Raw genomic sequence first — 21,394 nt, 5'->3', positions numbered from 1 at the left:
CAAAATGTGTGAAAAGCTGGGCAGAGGAACATTGCAAGGACAGAGTGGAGGTAGTTTTATTCTGCATCCCATAAACACAAGAGACTCTGTTGATGCTGAAAATCTAGAGCAACATACAAATTGCTGGAGGAACTCAGCAGGTCAGGTAGCATCTATGGAAAGGAGTAAATAGTTGACATGTTGGGCTGAGACCGTTCATCAGTACTGGTAAGGAAGGGAGAAGAAACCAGAATAAGGAGGGGGGGAAGGAGTACAGGAAGGCAGGTGATAGCAAGTCTGGTCGAAGAGAAGAACAGCAGAGATCACAGAGAAGCAGCAGTTAGAGAAGATCTTACTCAACTCCCATCAAAGAGAAGATTTAAACTTCTTCAAAGTAGGCAGACCTCAGAGATTTCACAATGAAGCAGGAAATCAAACACAAGGGATTCTGTAAATGCTAGAAACCTAGAGCAACACACACATAATACTGGAGGAACTCAGCAGATCAGGCAGCACCTATGGAGAGGAATAAACAGTCAACGTTTCAGGCTGAGACACGTCTGCATCAATTTCCATCCAGCCTACAAGCTAATTGAATGAATATTGAATTTTCCAGTCTCAGCTAACCTGCACCTGTGTTTCTCTCACCGCGCGCCCCCCCAATCCACTCAGGTTCTCTCATTGCCCAACTCCCTTTTTCCAAACACCCCAGCCCCTCATTACCCAGCTCTGTTCATGTCCCCCACCTGACTCCATCTGCTTATTGCTCACACACTTGACATACTAGCCTATCCCCTTCCCCAAATGGTTCTGTCTGCTCACCATCTCTCCCTTATCTGGTTCTATATCACTTCCTCTAACAACTTTTACCCTCTGCCTCCCCCTCCAGACTCCTCTTCCCAAACTCCCCTCCCCACCCCTACCAACCTGGCTGGCTCCACCTACCTCCCTATTCCCCTCTCAGCTTCCACCCCACAGCCACGATCCTCTGCTTTTTAACTCCACCCATCCCTCTCTTGCACTTGCCGCCATCTGTCCCTCATTCCCCTCCTCAGCTGGTTCCACCTATCGTCTGCCACCCTTAGCCTTACCCTTCCCCCTCACACCTTTGTAATCAATGGCTCTCTCCCCTTCACTCTTTCGATCTTGATAGGAGGATTTTAAACAAAATATCAACCATATGTATGCCTCCACAGGTAGTGCCTGACCCACTCAGTTCTCCATGAATTTAGTTGTGTTTGTTTTTATTTGCTCTAGATTATAGCATCTATAGTCTTTTGATTCTCATCTAGATATATCGAGTTATTTCAAAATTCAAAGTGAATTTATCATCAAAGTACATATATGTCACCATATACAACCCTGAGATTCACTTTCTTGTGGGTATGATCAATAAGTTGATATTAGAATAAAAACCGTAATAGGATCAATGAAAAGCCGATCAAATTTCAGCATTCAACCAGTGTGCAAAAGACAACAAACAGTGGAAATAAATAAACAAACAAACAAATAAATAAGCAATAACTATCAAGAATATGAAATGAAAAGTCCTTGAAAGTGAGTCTACAGTTTGTGGGAACATTTCACTGTTGGGGCAAGTGAAGTTATCCCCTCAGGTTCAAGAGCCTGATGGTTAAGGGGTAATAACTTGCTGAAGCTGGTGGTGTAAGTCCTGAGGCTCCTGTACCTTCCTCCTGACTGCAGCAGATCTACAGGTTAAAAGTATCTTTTGTTAAATTTTGATATCTAAGCTCCAAGATGCTTCTATAAAAAGGACAGACAATCCCAAGGGTCAGTTTCCTGAATTACATCTCATACAAAATGCTGGTGAACGCAGCAGGCCAGGCAGCATCTATAGGAAGAGGTACAGTTGACGTTTTGGGCCGAGACCCTTCATCAGGACTAACTGAAAGAAGTGACAGTGAGAGATTTGAAAGTGGGAGGGGGAGGGGGAGATCCAAAATGATAGGAGAAGACAGGAGGGGGAGGGATGGAGCCAATAGCTGGAAAGTTGATTGGCAAAAGAGATACAAGGCTGGAGAAAGGAAAGGATCATGGGACGGGAGGTCTAGGGAGAAAGGGGGAGGGGAGCATCAGAGGAAGGTATAGTGAGAGGGACAGGGGGAAAAGAAGAGAGCAAGAAAGGGGGAAAAAAAAAGGGATGGAGTAAGAAGGGGAGGAGGGGCATTAACAGAAGTTAGAGAAGTTAATGCTCATGCCATCAGGTTGGAGGCTACCCAGACAGAATATAAGGTGTTGATCCTCCAATCTGAGCGCGGCTTCATCTTGACAGTACAGGAGGCCATGGATGGACATATCAGAATGGGAATGGGACGTGGAATTAAAATGCGTGGCCACTGGGAGATCCTGCTTTCTCTGGCGGATAGAGCGTAGATGTTCTGCGAAACGGTCTCCCAGTCTGCGTCGCGTCTCGCCAATATATAGAAGGCTGCACCGGGAGCACCGGACGCAGTATAAAATGTTACACATTTTATTTCCACGTCCCATTCCCATTCTGATATGTCCATCCATGGCCGCCTCTACTGTCAAGATGAAGCCACACTCAGGTTGGAGAAACAACACCTTATATTCCATCTGGGTAGCCTCCAACCTGATGGCATGAACACCGACTTTGCTAACTTCCGTTAATGCCCCTCCTCCCCTTCTTACCCCATCCCTTATTTATTTATTATCCCCCCCCTTTCCTTCTCACTTTCTTCTCCCTCTGTCCCTCTCACTATATTCCCCCCCCCCTTCTTTCTTCCTAGGCCTCCCATCCCATGATCCTCTCCCTTCTCCAGCCTTGTATCCCTTTTGCCAATAATTTTCCAGCTCTTAGCTCCATCCCTCCCCCTCCTGTCTTCTCCTATCATTTCAGATCTCCCCCTCCCACTTTCAAATGTCTTACTATCTCTTCTTTCAGTTAGTTCTGACGAAGGGTCTCGGCCCGAAACATCGACTGTACCTCTTCCTATAGATGCTGCCTGGCCTGCTGCGTTCCACCAGCATTGTGTGTGTGTGTTGCTTGAATTTCCAGCATCTGCAGATTTCCTCGTGTTTGCCTGAATCACATCTGTTGGGTAGCATCAGTGACAGGGAAGATTCTGAATATAGCAATTTCTTCCAACTTTATTCCACTTCATTACTATATATGAGAATTTTCTTCCCTTACAGGTTCATGAGATTTTGGAATCCTCTACCACAGAAAGCTTCAGCAGGCATTGAAAGCATGCAAGGAGATTGGCAGATACTGTATTTTAAAGGATTTTACAAAAGACAGTGTTATTAAGGCTAGATTTAGACCAGCCACGACCTGATTGAAAGGTAAAACAGTCTTGAGAGACTGAATGGCCTTCTTTTCATTCCGTTTCTTATTTCTGATTTTCCTGCTCCCTCAATCACTGATTTCTCAATTACATGTTTTTTGGAGACATAAATACAGTAAAACCCTTATAATCTGGCATCCATGGGACATTGATGGCACCCGATGAGCTCATATTCCAAATTACTGGATTCCTCCAATCAGTTTCCTAAAGCATCTTGCACTCTTAATTCCCTTTTTTATTTATATTTTACACAATTGTATAATAAATTTACCAGTAAAGCTTGTGCGTTTAAAGGGAATGGGGACCTTGTGAGCTCAAAGGGAGCACAGGAAATGGGGCCCCATGTTTACAGGGGGAAGGTTACCTGCTGAGCCAGATGCCAAATCACCTAGATGTAGATCATCGGAGTTTTACTGTACAATCAGATCATCTGCACTGCAGCAGTTCAAGACCCTGGCTTTCCGTCATCATTCTAAAGGCAGCTAGAGGTGACCAATAAGTACTAATTATAGGCAGCGATATCTACATCTCACAAAATAGAACGAGCTGTGCCTGTGACTAGCTTGGACATTGCGAAATACTTTTTACTGCAACTAACATAATCATTTAGATAATTAATCCAGATGACACCAACGCCTGTCACATCCATCTGCTACATTCTTCACTTGGAATAAATGAACCATGATTTGGTGCAAGACAGCTGCTGAGGTTAATTGCAGCAGCTGATCCGCTGGCTTTGAGGACATGATTCAGCAGAGCCCAGGAAATGGTCAAGGAGACGAATTCATGCTTTGCTAAAGATAATGACCTTTATATCCTTGTGGTGGAACGTTGTTTTGCAGAATTTGCAGTTGAGGTTTCTTTCTGGACATTCTCGCTCCAAATGCCGAGATAAATCAACCCGGCGCACCTTCTTGCTGCACGCTTCACAAGGGACCAGGACATACTCACACCTTTCCTCGTGGTCAGCCTGCAACAAATAGATACAGGTAATAGGGATAGTACAATTGCAGGGACAGCAAGCGTTAGCACAATAATGCTTGCATCATATGACTCCTGTCCATTCAGCATCTGACAGTTGCATTTATCCCCACATCCACCACAAACACTCCTCCGCACCCCAGCAAAAGGGAAGCTCAAACTCTCAACAGGTCGAATCTAGCAGTAGTGCTGTCAACTTTGAACCAGCTCCACTTTAGACCGTCAAGGCAGAGGCAGAAGGCAAGTACAAAATTCCAGTTTGAAACTAGGGGGACTTGCAAAAGATAAACCTGCCACCCCCTCCATCTTTACCAACCTACCCTCATATCAACAATTGGATTTTTAGAGGGCATAGTATTCTTTATGACGGATGTGACCAACGAGCTAATCCTGAGTAAAAGTGAAATAAAACAGAATATATTGGAAAACTCAGGCCAGGCAGCACTCTACAGAGAGAAACAGTTTCATGTTTCAGTCTAACACCTTTCATTGGAACTTCCCTGATCTGCTAAACATTTCCAATATTTTCCATTTGTATTTCTGATCTCTGGCATCTTCTGACATTAAGGCAGATATTGTTTTGTGTTGTTCTCCAGCCAAATTCAATGAGCCACAGAGGGAGTTTTACTGTGTCTAACTCATGTTGTCCTTCCTGTAGAATGCTTGATGGGAGTAAGGAGAGGGAGTTTTGGTTTAGATATACCCTTTGTTCTGACCTCATATAGATGGTTTGCCTGTGCTGAAATCCATCCAATGCAGGATCGGCTGAGGCTTAGCTTTATAATTATTACATTTTCAAAATAGCTCAATTTATTACAGTCATTGCAAATAAAAACAAGCAAATATAATTAACTTTTTCTAAAAAAAAGCACAACGAGCAGTTTTCCTGGGGAAACTGTTGAACTTATTTTAAAATGTTATTGCAACTTTTCGTGGTGCGCCAGGCAACTATCATCTCATCTAGAGCAGCAAATCTTAGGGACTTTCCACTTGTTCTGTTATTTTAAAACACAACAGAGTACTGAGAGTTTCAGGGACTTTCCAAGCCGATCAGCAACTCTGATCAAAGTACCAAGCCAAGAGCTTTGACCAATCACAGCTGATTTGCAAAGGACAAATCATTAACTATTGTTGCAACATGGCCAAGTCATTGCACATCAGAGAGAAGGATTAGTGTCAGAAGCAGTCAGTATTTCCACCGGAGCTTCATTAATCATTCTTTACATACCAGCCACCAGACCCTCATTCCATTTACATTAATATGTACCAATCTCATAGTTAGACCAAACTATTGCTAGATGTGAATCGAGATCTCTTCTGTAGCACTCTTAGGCGGGTAGAATGGTGCTGAATGTGCAGAGCTGTGGTACTGTTATAATATTGTTCCACATTTTCTCTGAAGGCACAAATGTGCTGGAGCAAGCAGTCCAAAGCTCCAAGGCCATCTCAGCACTGAGACTTTGTACCAAAGAGCAGAAACAAATTATTGAACTGAGGGAGAATCACTGCTGATCTTAATCTTATTCAAACCAAGCATCTGGGGAGTACTCGTGTCTGACTTCATGGTAGAAAACACCAAGAGCATCCAATAATGGTAGAAAGTACAGGACAAAGGGGAGGAGGGCATTTAGAAAAAAAAACACTTCAGAAATAGTAAAAGGTAAACTAAAGAACTAATGTTTACAAGTCCCCTGGAATTAATAATGGCTTGCACTCAAGTTTGTTAAATGGCTGGCTACAAAGACAATGGAATCATTAGTTGTGATCTTCCAGAGTTTCCCAAATCAGGAAAATTTCACCAGGATTAAAAATTCACAAATGTAATGCAAAATGGAGGAGGCAGCAAAAAGAACCATACAAGTTAGCCTGACGTATGCCATTGGAAAGATGATGGTACCAATTAGATTAGGAGTAGCAGATTACAAATAATGGGGTCCAAATGGTTTTCTGAAAGTGAAATTGTTTGAGAAATTTGTCACAATTATTCAAGGAAGTATTTAGCAGGGTGGATAAAGGGGGACTAAGAAATGTGGTAAATCTGGATATTCAGAAGGCAGTTTATTTGGTTCCACATAAAAGTTACCTCATAGTCTATATCAGGGGAATGGAAGTGAAGAGGGTCAGTAGCTTTAACCTATCAAAGGATCTGTCCTGGGACCAACATGTAAGTGTCATCACAAAGAAGACAAGACAGTTCCTTGCAACACACATAAAAATTGCTGGTGAACGCAGCAGGCCAGGCAGCATCTACAAGAAGAGGTACAGTCGACGTTTTGGGCCAAGACCCTTCATCAGGACTGAGAGAAGAGATAGTAAGAGATTTGAAAGTGGGAGGGGGAGGGGGAGATCTGAAATGATAGGAGAAGACAGGAGGGGGAAGGGATGGAGCTAAGAGCTGGGAAGTTGATTGGCAAAAGGGATATGAGAGGATCAGTTCCTTTATGAAGTATTCATAGATTTGGCATATCACCAAAAACTTTGACAAACTTCTTTAGAGGCACAATGGAGTATTTAACTGGTTACATCACAGCCTAGTATGGAAACACCAATGACCTGGAAGTCCTAATAATCATCATTGACAATTTTGTCATTGCATATGTAAATGTCTTGTCGATGGAGAAAATTGAGGACCAAAGGACAAAATTGCCATATTGAAGGGAAATGAGGAATTGCTCTGTTCTGTGACTCACAGAGACATAGCTCACTCTGAACATGCCAGATTTGACAATCAGACCCAGTAGCTTCTCAGTATAGAGGATGGACCGAATGGCTGATCTGAAGAAGTCAAAAGGTTGGGGTCTGTGTTTCATGATAAACTCTCTGTACTGCTCAGATGCAGCAGTTTTAGTCTTGTCACATTCCTGTTCCCCTGATCTGGAACATCTAACGATTAAGTGCTGACAGATCAACGTACCAAGGGAGTTCTCCTCCATGATCCTTACCACAGTTTACATACTGCCAAAAGCCGACGTTAACCAGGAATGTGAGATATTGAATGCTGATCTCACCAAACAAGAAACTGACCACCCCAATTCATTTCAATCAAAGTCAGGGACTTCAGTCAGGTTTGTTTGAAGAAATCTCTGCCCAATTATCATCAGCATATATCCTGCAGCACCAAAGGTCCCAACTCATTAGACCACTGCTTTACTACATTTACGAATGCTTCCTGTTTCATGCCCAAACTGCATTTTGGGAAATCTGATCATTTGGCTATCCTCCTACCTGCATACAGGCAGAGGCTAAAGAGCAAGGCTCCAGAGATAAGGACAGTAAAGAGGTGATTACAGGAAGCAGAGGAGGGGCTACTGGGTTGCTTCGAGTCTGTAGACTGGGCCATGTTCAAGGACTCATTAGATGACCTGAACAAATACACTACAGCTGTCAGAGACTTTTATAAAAACAGTCATAGACAAGTGTGTCTCTACAAGATCATTCAAAGTCTTCTCCAATCAGAATCCCTGGGTGAACCATGAGATTTGTAATCTATTGAGGGCCAGATCAGAGGCATTTAGGTGCAACAACCAATAAGATACAAAAGGTCCAGGTACGATCTCCAGAAAGCAATCTCATGTGAGAAGTGGCAATTGTGGACCCAACTTGAATCACTGAAGGATGCTTGACAGCTGCGGCAGGGCCTGAATGCTATCACCTCTTAAAAAGTGAAACCAAGTGACATAGGTGACAACAAGGTTTTGCTCCCAGATGAGCTCAATGCCTTACATGCTCGCTTTGACGACAAAACACGGTGGATCCTTCACAAACTCCCAAAGTCTCCGATGCCCTGTGATTTCAGTTTCTGAGGCCAATGTGAGAGCATCCTTTAGGAGGGTGAACCCATGGAAAGCTACCTGGCCAAATACTAAAGATCTGTGCTGATCAACTGACTGAAGTGTTCACCAATTTCTCTAACCTCTCACTTCAGTAGTCAGAGGTACCCAGCTGCTTCAAGCAGGCTTCAATTATACCAGTGCTCAAGAAGACCATGGTACCCTGCCTCAATGACTATCGTCCAAAAGCACTTACATCCACTGTGAAGTGCTTTCAGAGGTTGGTGATGGAACATATCAACAACTCCTGAGAAACGATTTAGATCTGCTCCAATTTGTCAACCATCATATCAGGCCCATAGCAGATGCCATCTCATTGGCTCTTAACTAAACCCTGGAACATCAGGACAGCGAAGGTGCATACATCAGGATGCTCTACATTGATTACAACTCAGCATTCAATACCATCATTCCCTCTAAACTAATCAATAAAGCTTCAAGACCGCGGCCTCACTACCCCCTTGGGTAGTGATTCTTGATTTCCTCACTTGCAAAACCCCAATCAGTTCAGATGGGAAAAAATATCTTCTCCACAATCTCCATCAGCACAAGTACATCACAAAGCTATGTGCTTACCCCACCTACTGTACTAGCTTTATACTTATGACTGTGAGGCTAAGCACAGACCTAATGCCATATTTAAGTTTGCTAACAACGCCAATGTCATTAACTGAATCGAAGGTGACAACGAATCAGCATATAGGAGGGAGACTGGAAATCTGGCTGAGTGGTGCCACAACAACTTTTCATTCAATGTCAGCAAGACCAAGGACCTGATTATTGACTTCAGGAGGTGGAAACCAGAGGTTCATGAGCCAGTCCTGATCGGGGATCAGAAGTGGAGAGGATCAGCTATTTTAATTCCTCGGCGTTATCATTTCAGAGGATCTATCCTGGGTCCAGCATGTAAATGCCATTATAAAGGAAGCACAGCAACCTCTCCACTTCCTTAGAAGTTTATGAAGATTTGCCATGACATCTAAAACTTTGATAAACTTCTATAGATGTGTGGTGGAGAGTATATGACTGGTTGTATCACAGCCTGGCATGGAAACACCAATGCGTTTGGATAGAAAATCCTACAGAACATTGTGGATATGGCCCAGTCCATCACAGGTAATGCCACCTCCACCACTGAGCACATCTACATGGAGTGCTGTCGTAGGAAAATAACACCCATTATCAAGGATCCTCATCATCCACGCCATGCTCTCTTCTCACTGCTGTAATCAGAAAGAAGGTGCAGGAGCCTCAGGACCAAAACCACCAGGTTCAGAAACAGTTATTACCCCTCTACTATCAGGTGCCTAAACCAGAGGGGATAACTTCACTTGCCCCATTACTAAACTATTCTCACAACCTAGGGACTCAATTTCAAGGACTACTTTATCTCATGTTCTTGATATTCATTACTTATTTATTTTTCTTTTGTATTTGCACATTGGTTGTTTGTCCATCCTGTTGGGTGTGATCTTTCATTGATTCTATTGTGTTTTGTGTATGCCAGCAAGAATATGAATCTCAGGGTTATATATGGTGAAATATATGAACTTTGATAATAAATTTACTTTCAACTTTGAAGGAAGTTGTCAAATGCTTTACTAAAGTCCATGTAGATAATATCCACTGGCCCCTCATCAATCATCTTCATCACCTCCTGAAAACACTCAATTGTTTGTAAGACACGACCTGCCCTACACAACATCATGCTGATTATCCCTAATAATCCCATGTTTTTCCAAATGTGAATAAACCCTACCCTAAGAATGCTCCCTCAGAGATTCTCTACTTCTCATACAAGGTTTGCTGGTCTACAAGTGCCAGGAATATTCCTATTGCATAGAAACATTGGCCATTCTCCAACCTCTAGGACTTCACCTGTGGCTAGAGAGAATACAAAGATCTTTGCAAAGGTCTCATCAGTCTTCTCTAGTCCAGCCCTGGGAGCGTTTCACTCATCATTCTAAAACTTGCTATTCTTGTCTTTCTTGTCACAAGGACATGCTAGTCCTGAATTCTGATCAGATGGTCTTTGAATGACACTCACATGTCAGATGTAGACCCACCCACTCCTAATCTACTCTCCGTAGCTCCTGCTTAATAATGCAGTAATTTGTCTTTCCCCAATTTGGCACCTTCACACAAAGTCCAGACTTATCCTTATTAATAACTATCTTACAACTTGAGTTGTGATCACTGCTCCCAAAATGCTCTCCCACTGAAACCACAATAACCTGGTCAAGTTAATTTCCCAATACAAGGCCATTCACCCACTAATTATCCTTATTACCTACTCTTCCCAAATTCCCATCAATTCCACCACTTAGAATACGAGTGCAATTTACAGTAGGAAAGGAGTAGTAAAGATGGTACCAGAAGTTTTTGCAGGCCTGGTCGACTTCTTTGAGTTCACCTGTGAAACAGTTTAAATCTCCTGTTCTCATGTCCGATTTTTCCCTTTCAAGGTGGCTGGAGTCCTAGCGGAGTCCATGATCTACAGCTGCTCTGAAACTGCATTCTTCATGGACGGTGTGTTCTTGCTCTTCGGAACTCACTGAGCAGCCTGCATTTTGGGATCTCCAGGAGCGGCTTGAAAGACGTGCACCTTTGGGTTGCGCTCTTGTGCCACACTGTGGATGACCCGATTCCTAGCTGATGTCGCAGACCAAAACATCGCAGTAGAGTGAAACAGTGGGCAGGGCTGTTGGAGAACTCTGCACTCGAGCAATTGTGCTCTCTCTTTCTCTCTCTCTCGATGGTGAGTGAGTTTGCTGATTCTCAAGGCAGGGGAACTGAAAATATGCAACTCTACAGACTGCAACATCAAAACACCAAGCTGCTGTGGTAGTAGCGATATCTCTCTCCCTCGTTAGTGAGAGGGAGGGTCTGTGGGATGTCGAGGCATCAGGATGGACAGTAATTTTTGATGGCCTCTAGATCATGGTTTCTGGGGGCTTGCTGTTGCTTGGGGGGTGGTGGGGGCTGATGCTTTCTGCTGGAACAAGTGAGGGGAGTTTTTCTGTCCTCCTTTGGGGTTTTTTCTTCTATTTCATGGATGTCTGTGAAGTGTAAGAATTTCAGGTTGTATACCGTATGCATTCTCTGACTTGAAATTGAACCATTGAATTAACCCAACGACTTGATCATCTTTGTGAACAGGGAAGAAAACAGACTTCTGGAGTAAATCCACATAGTTACAGGAAGAATGTGTAAATCCACATAGTTACAGGAAGAATGTGTTTGCTAGTGATTTCTGGAAAAATATTAGGGAAGTTCCATTCCCTTATCAGAACAACATTAATTGACTTGCTCAAACACGAGGAATTCTGCAGATGCTGGAAATTCAAACAACACACATCAAAGTTGCTGGTGAACGCAGCAGGCCAGGCAGCATCTCTAGGAAGAGGTACAGTTGACGTTTCGGGCTGAGACCCTTCGTCAGGACTGTACCTCTTCCTAGAGATGCTGCCTGGCCTGCTGCGTTCACCAGCAACTTTGATGTGTGTTAATTGACCTGCTGCCTATTTTCAGTCAATTAAATTTATTTTAAACTTCCTGTATTTATATTAATTTCTCACTCTCACCTCATATTCCTTGATGGTACCCTTCCACAGGCAACCTTCATTGCTACAAACTGCAGGCAGGTTGTCCAACTCCCTGCGCGCTGCATTGTCTGGGAAAGCCTATAGGAAGAAAAAATACAACAATGAGCTCTCATTTTCATGTTTCTTGCTCAGGCTACCAGAGAGGGAAACAGTGAATCAAAAAGACATCAGATATACTGCTTGATATATTACAGATAAGGATTTGGGGTACTTAAAAGCACGTGATAAAATAGGCCAAAGCCAGCAGGGTTTCCTTAGAGAAATCTTGCCTGACAAATCAGTTGGAATTCTTTGAGCAAGTAACATGCAGTAGACAAAGCAGTGGCAGTGGAAGATGTTTACTTGGATTTTCAGAAGTTCTTTGACAAAGAGCCACACATAAGGCTGCTGAAGAAGATAGCATCCCATGGTATTACAGGAAAGATACCAGCATGGATAGAAAATTGGGTAACCAACAGAAGGCAAAGAGAGAGAATAAAGGGGATCTTTTCTGGTTTGCTACCAGTGGTGTTCCCCACAGTTGGAGCTGAGTCTATTATTGATCTAGAAGACAGAATTGATGTGCTTTAGGCAAGTTTGCAATGACTGGCAGAAGGCAAAGTGAGAGACTAAAGAGACCTTTTCCTGGTTCGCTGTGGCATGGTAGCATAGTGTTTGGCACGCTTTACAGTACAGGAGACCTGGGTTTAATTCCCACCGCTGTCTGTAAGGAATTTGTACGTTCTTCTCGTTACCGCATGGGTTTCCTGCGGATGCTCTGGTTTCCTCCCATGATCCAAAAACGCACCAGTTGGTAGGTAAACTGGTGATTGTAAATTGTCCTGTAATTAGGTTTGGGTTAAATTGAAGGTTGCTGGGGGGCATGGGTTGAAGGGCCTATTCAACACTGTATCCCAATAAATAAATTGAATACAAAGATATTTGGAGGAGCAGGTAGTGTTGGGCAAGCAGGATGCCAGAGTCATAGAACAGTACAGCACATAAACAGCTCTTTCAGCCCACTTAGTCTGTACCAAGCCATTAATCTGCCCAGCCCCATCAACCTACAACCAGACCAATAGCCCCCCAATCCCTGTACCCATCCAAATTTCTCTTAAATGTTGAAACCAAAACCACATCCACCACTTGTGCTGACAGCTCAATCCACACTCTCACCATCCTCTGAGTGAAGATCACCTTCATCTTCCCCTTAAACATTTCATCTTTCACCCTTAACCCATGACCTCTTGTTATTGTCTCACCCAACCTCAGTGGAAAAACAACTGCTTGCATTTACCCTTTCTATACCCTTCAAAATTTTGTATAACTATCAAATTTTCCCTCAATCTTCTACATTCTAGGGAACTAAGTCCTAGCCTATTCAACTTTTGCCTATAACTCAAGTCCTGGCAAAATCCTTGCACAGTTTCTCAGCACTTGTTCAATCTTAATGACATCTTTCCTGTCGGTAGGTGACCAAAACTGCACACAATACTCCAAATTAAGCCTCCCCAATGTCTTGTACAACTTCAGCATAACATCCCATCTCCTGTACTCAATACATTCATTTATGAAGACCAATGTGCCAATGCTTTCATTATGTACCTATGAAGCTTAATTTCTTCTTTCAAAGAATTATGGATCTGTATTCCCAGATCCCTCTTTTCTCCTGCACTCCTCAGTGCCCAATCGCACAATGTAAGACCCACCCCGTTGGTCCTCCCAAAAAGTCACACCTCACACTTGTTTGGATTAAATTCCATCTGCCATTTTTCTGCCCATTTTTCCAGTGGTCCAGATCCTGCTGCAAGGTGTGAAAGTCTTCCTCGCTGCCAACTACACCCCCAATTTTGATGTCATCTGCAAATTTTCTGATCCAGTTTACCACATTATCATCCAGATCGCTGATATACGTGACAAACAACAATGGATCCAGAACTGATCCCTGTGGTTCACCACTAGTCGCTGCCCTCCAGTGAAAGAAGCAAGCGTCTACTACTACTTGTCTTCTCCTGCAAAGTCAATATGTAAATTCATTTTGAATGCCAAGCAACTGAACCTTCCTGACCAACCTCCCATGCAGGACCTTGTCAAAGCTTGCTGAAGTCCATGTAACATCTACTGTCTTGCCTTCATCAACTTTCCTGGTAACTTCCTCGAAAAACTCTAAAGGATCTGTTAGACATGATCTGCTGCACACAAAGCCATGTTGACTATCCCTAATCAGTCCCCATCTTTCCATGTATTTATATATCTGGTCCCTTATAACCTTCCCATTACTCACGTCAGGCTCACCAGACTGTAACTTCCTGGCATATTCTTAGAGGCTTTCTTAAACAATGGATCAACGTTAGCTATCCTCCAATCCTCTGGTGCCTCAGCCGTGGCTGAGGATGTTTAAGTGCTAGGGCCCCTGAAATTTCTGCACTAGTGTTCCGCAGGGTCCAAGGGAACACCTTGTCAGACCCTGGGGATTTATCCACCCTAATTTGCCTCAAGACAGCAAATGCCTCCTCTTCTGTAGTCTGTTTGGGGTCCTGGACCTCGCTGCTGCTTTGCCTTACTTCTATAAACTCTTTGTCCAGCTCCCAAGTTAATACAGATGTGAAAAAAAAAATCCATTGATCTCCCCCATCTCTTTAGACTCCATGTTTAGATCACCACTCTCATCTTCCAGAGGACCAATTATGTCCCTTGCTATCCTTTTGCTCTTAACATATCTGTAGAAGCCCTTAGAATTCTCCTTCGCCTTGTGTGCTACAGCAACTTTATGTCTTCTTTTAGCCCCCCTGATCTCTTAAGTGCTCTCTTGCATTTCTTGTATTCAAGTACCTCATTTGTTCCTTCCTGCATATACCTTCTATGCACCTCATTCTTTTGCTTAACAAGGGTCTCAATATCTCCAAATGCAAAGTGTTCCCCTAGATAAACTTCTGTCACCTCCCCTGTCTCATTCCCTAATAGATCTTTTGTATTGCACTCACTCTAGTTTAGACTTCTATGTACTGATTAAGGAAACTTTCCTGAACACATTTAACAAGCTCTTTCCTATCCACCCTTTTACAGTATGGGAGTCCCAGTCAATATGTGGAAAGTTAAAATCATCTACTATCACAACCTTAAGTTTCTTCCGACAGCCTGCAATCTTTCTACAAATTTGCTCCTCTAAACCCTGCGGACTTTTGGGTGGTCTATATAATCCAAATTACATGATCATACCTTTCTTATTCCTCAGTTCAACCCATTATGTTTCTTCAGCTACATAGTGTAAAAGAGAGGCAAGAGAGATATCAGACCACTGGAAAATGATGCTGGAGAGGAAGTAACAAGGGACTAGGAAATGGCGGATGAACTGAATGAGCATTTTGCATCAATCTTCACTGTGAAAGACACTAGCAGTTTGTTGGAAGCTCTAGGAGTCAGGAGTCATGAAGTGTGTGAAGTTAACATTACTTGGGAGAAGGTTCTTAGGAAACTGAAAGGTCTGAAGGTAGACAGGTCACCTGGACCAGATGGCGTACACCCCAGGGTTCTGAAAGAGGTGGTGGAAGAGATTGTGGAGGCATTAGTAATGATTTTTCAATAATCACAAGATTCTGGACTGATTCCAGAAGACTAAAAAATTGCAAATGTCACTCCTCTCTTCAAGAAGGGAGAAAGGCAGAAGAAAGGAAATTATAGGCCAGTTAGTCTGACCTCAGTGGTTGGGAAGATGTTGGAATTGATTGTAAGGTAGTGTTTCGGGTACTTGAAATAGGCCGTAGTCAACATGATTTCCTCAAGGGAAAATCTTGCCTGACAAATCTGTTGGAATTCTTTGAAGAAATAAAAAGTAGGTTAGACAAAGGAGAATCTGTTGATGTTGCACATTTGGATTTACAGAAGGCCTTTGACAAGATGTCACACAAGGCTGCTTAACAAACTACAAGCCCACAGGAAAGATTCTAGCATGGGTAAAGCAGCTGCTCACTGACAGGGAGCAAACAATGGGAAATAAAGGGAGCCTTTTCAGGTTGGCTGCTGATGACTTGTGGTGTTATGTTATATGTTAATAATGTGGATGATGGAATAAATTACTTTGTTGCAAAATTTGCAAATCATGTAAAAATAGGTGGGAGGGCAGGTAGCTTTGAGGAAATAGGGAGGCTACAGAAGGACTTGGACGTATTAGAGAATTGGCAACCAAGTGGCAGATGGAATACTGTGTCAGAAAGTGTATGGTTATGCACTTTGGCAGAAGAAATGAATGGGTTGACTATTTTCTAAATACAGAGCAAGTACAAAAAACTGAGGTGCAAAGGGATTTGGGTATGCTTGTGTAGGATTCCTTAAAGGTTAATTTGCAAGTTGAGTCTGTGGTGAGGAAGGCAAATGCAATGTTAGCATTCATTTCAAGAAGACTAAAATATAAAAGCAAGGATGTCATGTTGAGACTTTATGAAGCACAGATGAGGCCTCACTTGTGAGCAGCTTGCGGCCTTATCTTAGAAAGGATGTGCTGAAACTGGAGAGGATTCAAGAGAGGTTCAAGAAAATATTCCAGGATTGAATGACTTGTCCTATGAAGGGCATTTGATTACTCTGGGCCTACAGTCACTTGAATTCAGAAGAATGAGGGGTGACTTCATTGAAACCTATTGAATGGTGAAAGGCCTTGATAGACTGGATGTGGAGAGGATGTTTCCTATGGTGGGAGAGTCCAAGACCAGAGGACACAGTCTCAGAATAGAGGGTTGTTCTTTTAAGACAGAGATGAGGAGGAATTTCTTTAGCCAGAGAGTGGTGAATCTGTGGAATTCTTTGGTACAGGCAGCTGTGGAGACCAAGTTTTTAAATATATATTTAAGGCAGAGGTCGATACATTCTTGATTGATCAGGGCACGAAGGGATAGAGGGAGAAGGCAAGAGATCGGGGCTGAGAGAAAACTGGATCAGCCATGATGAAATGGCAGAGCAGAATCAACAGGCCAAATGGCCCAATTTTGCTCCTACATCTTATGGTCTTATGAAGCCTATGTAGACTAACTCTCCAGTCTGTCCTGACTTAACATAGTGTGACATTTTCCCTGACTAGTAATTCCACCCTCCGCATCTATCACATCTAAAACAACTGAACCTCGGAACACTGAGCTACTAGTTCTGCACCTCCTGCAACCAAGTCTCAGTAATGGCTGCAATGTCATAATTCCACGTGCTGATCCATGCCCTAAGGTCATCTGCCTTTCCTACAATACTCCTTGCATTGAAATATACGCAGCTCAGAAGAATAGTCCCACCATGCTCAATCTTTAGATTCCTGACATTGTATGCAGGCTTAACAACACCTTTCTCCACAACCACTCCACTATCTGTTCTGGTGCTCTGGCTCATATCCCCGTGCAGCTCTAGTTTAAACACCCCACCTTGTCTAGCAGTAACATACCTTCCTGCTAGGAGTTGACAGAAGGACTGGGACAGTTTGGGAGAATGGGCAAAGAAGTAGCAGATAGAATATGGTCTAAGGAAAGTGTATGGTCATGCACTTTGGTAGAAGTGTATTTATTTTCTAAATGGGTAGAGAATTCAGAAATCGGATGTGCAAGGGGACTGGGGAGTCCTATTGCAGGATTTCCTAAGGGTTAACTTGCAGGTTGAGTAGGTATTAAGGACGGCAAATGCAATGTTAGCATTCATTTCAAGAGGACTAGAATATAAAAACAAGGACGTAATCCTGAGGCTTTATAAGGCATTGGTCAGACCTCGTGGAGCAGCGTGAGCAGTTTTGAGCCAAATATCTAGGGTAAGATGTGTTACCATTGGAGAGGATCCAGGAAGTTTATGAGAACAATCCCAGGATCAAAAGATCAATGTATGAAGAGCATTCGGCATTTGATGGCTTTCGGTATTAATCCCTGGAGTTCAGAAGGGGATGTGGGCTATCTCATTGAAAACTAACTGAATATTGAAAGGCTCGGATAGAGTAGATGTAGTGTCTAGGACCAGAGGACACTGTCTCAGAGTAAAAGGAACAGAGATGAAGAATTTCCTTAGCTACAGTGTGGTGAATCCGTGGACTTCATTGCCACAGACTGCCATGGAGGCCAAGTCATTGGGTAACCATATTTAAAGCGGATATGTTCTTGATTAATAAGGGTGTCAAAGGTTACTGGGAAGAGGAGAATGGAACTGAGAAGGAATAATAGATCAACCATAATTAAATGGTGGAGTATCCTTGACAGGCTGAATAACCTGATTTTGCTCCAATGTCTTACAATTTCATAGACAGCAGTAAAGATTACCAACAGAATTTAGAGCACAGAATTGTAATAATCTAGATGTCAATGATTACATCACCTCTACAGGCAGAATCAATTGGAACTTCCAAAGGAAATTGGATAGATACTTGAGGGTAAATAATTTGGACGGGCACAAAGGAAGAGTGGAGAATGGGACTGACAGGATTGCTCTACAAGAAGCCATCATGCACAGGATAAGTGAGTCCCTCCTCTAACCCTGTAATGACTCCTTGAGTCTAGTTTTCTCCATATACCGCAGTGGTAACACTTCTACATCCAGTCAGGCCCATGTTATGGACAGAGTGAGAGTAAGAGCATCAACAATGGATGGGTTGAACAGCTTGCCACAATTTTCACATTAATTGAATGACTGTTGGAAATTTCTACTCAGAGGATCAATGTAAACACACTAGCAAAGCCAACTAATTCTTGATATTTAAAGTTCATCCTTTCACCATCCTTCCTTCAGATATACCCCATTGTTCTTACACCACAATATAATTGTAATGTCCTCCAACCACTGGGACTGGAACTGCAGAGAGAACAAGTCTTGGACCCTCCAGTAATCTATACCATTCTTAAACAGATCAGTAAACACCAGAGCTGTTTGGATGTTATTTAGTAAACATTTCACTACAGTATCAACAAAGTCCTGGTTCAGGAGATGATGGTTAAAATTCTTTCCATAAAGCTTTCCTCTTTTCCCAAATATTTGAACACAAAGCTCTTTCGCGTTCCCAATCCAATATGGATTGCGATTTTCTACCCCAAATAAAGAAGCTGTGGTCCATGATTGTCAGTGCATAGAACACAGTAATAGCAGATTTCATCAATGTATTGGTGGGATGTGGGAGCTGTGGTGTGATCTGTTGTGTTTTCCCATTCTGTGGGAAATGGATAGATGCTTAGAGTTAAAGATAGATGGGATCACTTATAAAGTATTTCTTTAATTCATGCCGAATTTATCTTGTGACCCTATATGGATATCTACAAATATCTTACAACATTCATTGCTGCTTGTTGGATTTGACTTACTGAATTAGCATCCAGAAGAGACAGCTGGTCTTCATAAATGTTCTCTTCAATGCAGGCTGCACACTTCTGTGGGCCAAGGCTGCAAATAAAGACACACAAATCAGCAGTCCAGATAAAACCACTTTGGAAAAGCCTCTCACCATTGGAGGCTTCTCTCCTGAACCAGTGGACTATTGCTGGGATACAAACCAAGGCATCCTTTAATACAAACTGTTTTCATCACATGCAATGTCAATAGTTCTTCACAGGACAGCAAGGTAACTCTCTCCGAGAGGGGTTACTCTGGCGAAGTGTACGTGTAGGGTACTGAGTTCAATCAGTAAAAGTGTTGCTGCTCAGAAGGGTGGGGTGCACATTACACAGCGATAAGCTTACAATAACCTTATACTGCATTTTAAACATAATAAAATGCCCCAATACTTCATAGGAACTCAAAACAAAACAAAATTTGCCAGATCTACTTTCTTTGGATGGAAGTTCAGACTAGTAGGTGACCTTAAGGAGAATCTCAAAGTCATATCCTAAGAAAACCACATATCTTGGAATCTAAGAAAAAAATTAGAAAGCAGAGACAGAATTAAAATCGTTGATAAACCAGAGGCCAATGATGGAGCAACCTGGAAAGGCTGTGGGGCTGGAGGTGGCAGCTGGGACAGATCTGAAAACAAGGATAAAAAATTCAAATTCAATTTGATTTCAAACAAGCAAATGATGTTCATCAGAAACATACATGTAATGAGTATACAAGATTTATGCAATACAGGAGGCTATTTGGCCCATCAGGTACAATTCCATCTCTCCCATTCTTCTTCTCAGCATTCCTGCAACTTACTCTTACCATTAGTCTAAAGTAGCATCATTTTAAGTAGCACATCTTCGACATGGCAGGAAGCTGAGCAAGCCGGAGGTAACCCATGGCATCACAAAGATCGACCCATGTACAATCAATAAACACTCAAAATCAGGATTGAACACAGGTTACTGGAGCAATGAGGCAGCAGACTGACTACTGAAATTCTAGAAATTGGAGGCCCTACCAAGTTGATGTGCATTTATTGCATTTATAAATGAAGATATGAGAGAGGGAGAGAGTTGGCATTTTGTGAAAGGAAAGAGTAGGTTTGCATATGGGCACTGTGGGAGGAATCCTTTCTGCGCATGGGTGAACCCCCCCCCCCCCACTGGCCCACAGAAGAAATGGGGGAAAATTCGGTGATTAACTTGACTTAGTGATTCATGAGTTCGAGATGTTACTGACACGGCTGGCATTTATTGCCACTGAAAAAGTGATGAAGACCTGCTAGCCTAAACTAAAGCAGCCTGTAAAGTGAAGGCATTTTCACACTGATGTTAGGTTTGCAACTGCAAGATTTACAGTTAATGATCATGAAGGAACAACTGCATAATTCCAAGTCACGTGGGTAGGACCAATCAAAAAAAAAACTGAATTATTTCCGAATGTGAGAAACATTTTCAAAAACTTACAAAAGCTTAGAAGTACATTGAGCTTCAAGATATCTATGCTAACCACTATTTTTCTCTCAGCAGATCCATCATTATTAACAGAGAGGCTGTTGTCATCCTTGACAAGCTGCTGAGTTGTTTCCTCGAATTGCTGCAGACGAACAGGTTAAAAAAAAAGCTGTGGGTGAATGTTCTGCAATTTTGAGAGTTCAGAATTGAATGTAAGTTATGTTCTCAAGCAATTCCAGTACTTGTATTTCTTGATGGTAGAGGTTTTGGGTTTGCAAGCTGCTGTAGTGAAACATGTCACAAGTGCTAAATGTAAATTTGTTATTGGGGCAGGTATTTCAGCACACTCCTAACTTTGAGGTTGCAAATAGTAGGAAAATTATCTGGCATGGTTAGCGCATTGGCGGATTGGTAGGAGGTAGCGAGAGGGAATAATAGGATCCTTCGCTGGTTGGCTGCCAGTAAATGGTGGTGTTCCGCAGGGTCGGTGCTGGGACTTCTTTTTATGCTGTACATCAATGATTTGGATGATGGAATAAATGGCTTTGTTGCCAAGTTTACAGATGATATGAAGATTGGAGGACGGGCAGGTAGTGTTGAGGAAATAGGAAGGCTACAGAAGGACTTAGACAGATCAGAAGAATGGGCAAGAAAGTGGCAAGTGAAATACAATGTTGGAAAATGCATGGTCATGCATTTTGGTAGAAGAAATAAATGTGCAGACTACTTTCTAAACGGGGAGAAAATCCAAAAATCTGAAATGCAAAAGGACTTGAGAGACCTTGTGCAGAACCCCCTAAAGATTAACTTGCAGGTTGAGTCAGTGGTGCAGAAGGAAAATGGAATGTTAGCATTCTTTTCAAGAGGTCTAGAATACAAGAGCAAAGCTGTGATGCTGAGGCCTTATAAGA

At 42.6% G+C, this 21,394-nt stretch overlaps 1 protein-coding gene across 5 annotated transcripts in view; it reads right to left on the bottom strand.

The window, feature by feature from the left end:
• The window catches only part of LOC134359979 (TNF receptor-associated factor 2-like), an 81,507-nt gene that overhangs the window by 30,610 nt on the left and 29,503 nt on the right, over positions 1–21,394 (bottom strand). For all 5 annotated transcript variants that reach the window (XM_063073903.1, XM_063073904.1, XM_063073905.1 and 2 more), the window contains exons 3-5: positions 19,011–19,089; positions 11,701–11,799; positions 4,114–4,275 (exon numbers count right to left, since the gene is read on the bottom strand). In XM_063073903.1, the coding sequence (XP_062929973.1) occupies positions 4,114–4,275; positions 11,701–11,799; positions 19,011–19,089 (340 nt within the window). The remainder of the gene's footprint in view (positions 1–4,113; positions 4,276–11,700; positions 11,800–19,010; positions 19,090–21,394) is intronic.

This window comes from Mobula hypostoma, chromosome 21, assembly GCF_963921235.1.
Source record: "Mobula hypostoma chromosome 21, sMobHyp1.1, whole genome shotgun sequence".
NCBI lineage: Eukaryota > Metazoa > Chordata > Chondrichthyes > Myliobatiformes > Myliobatidae > Mobula > Mobula hypostoma.
Note: the sequence above shows the minus strand (reverse complement) of the source record. Positions and strands in the feature narration are given on the sequence as shown.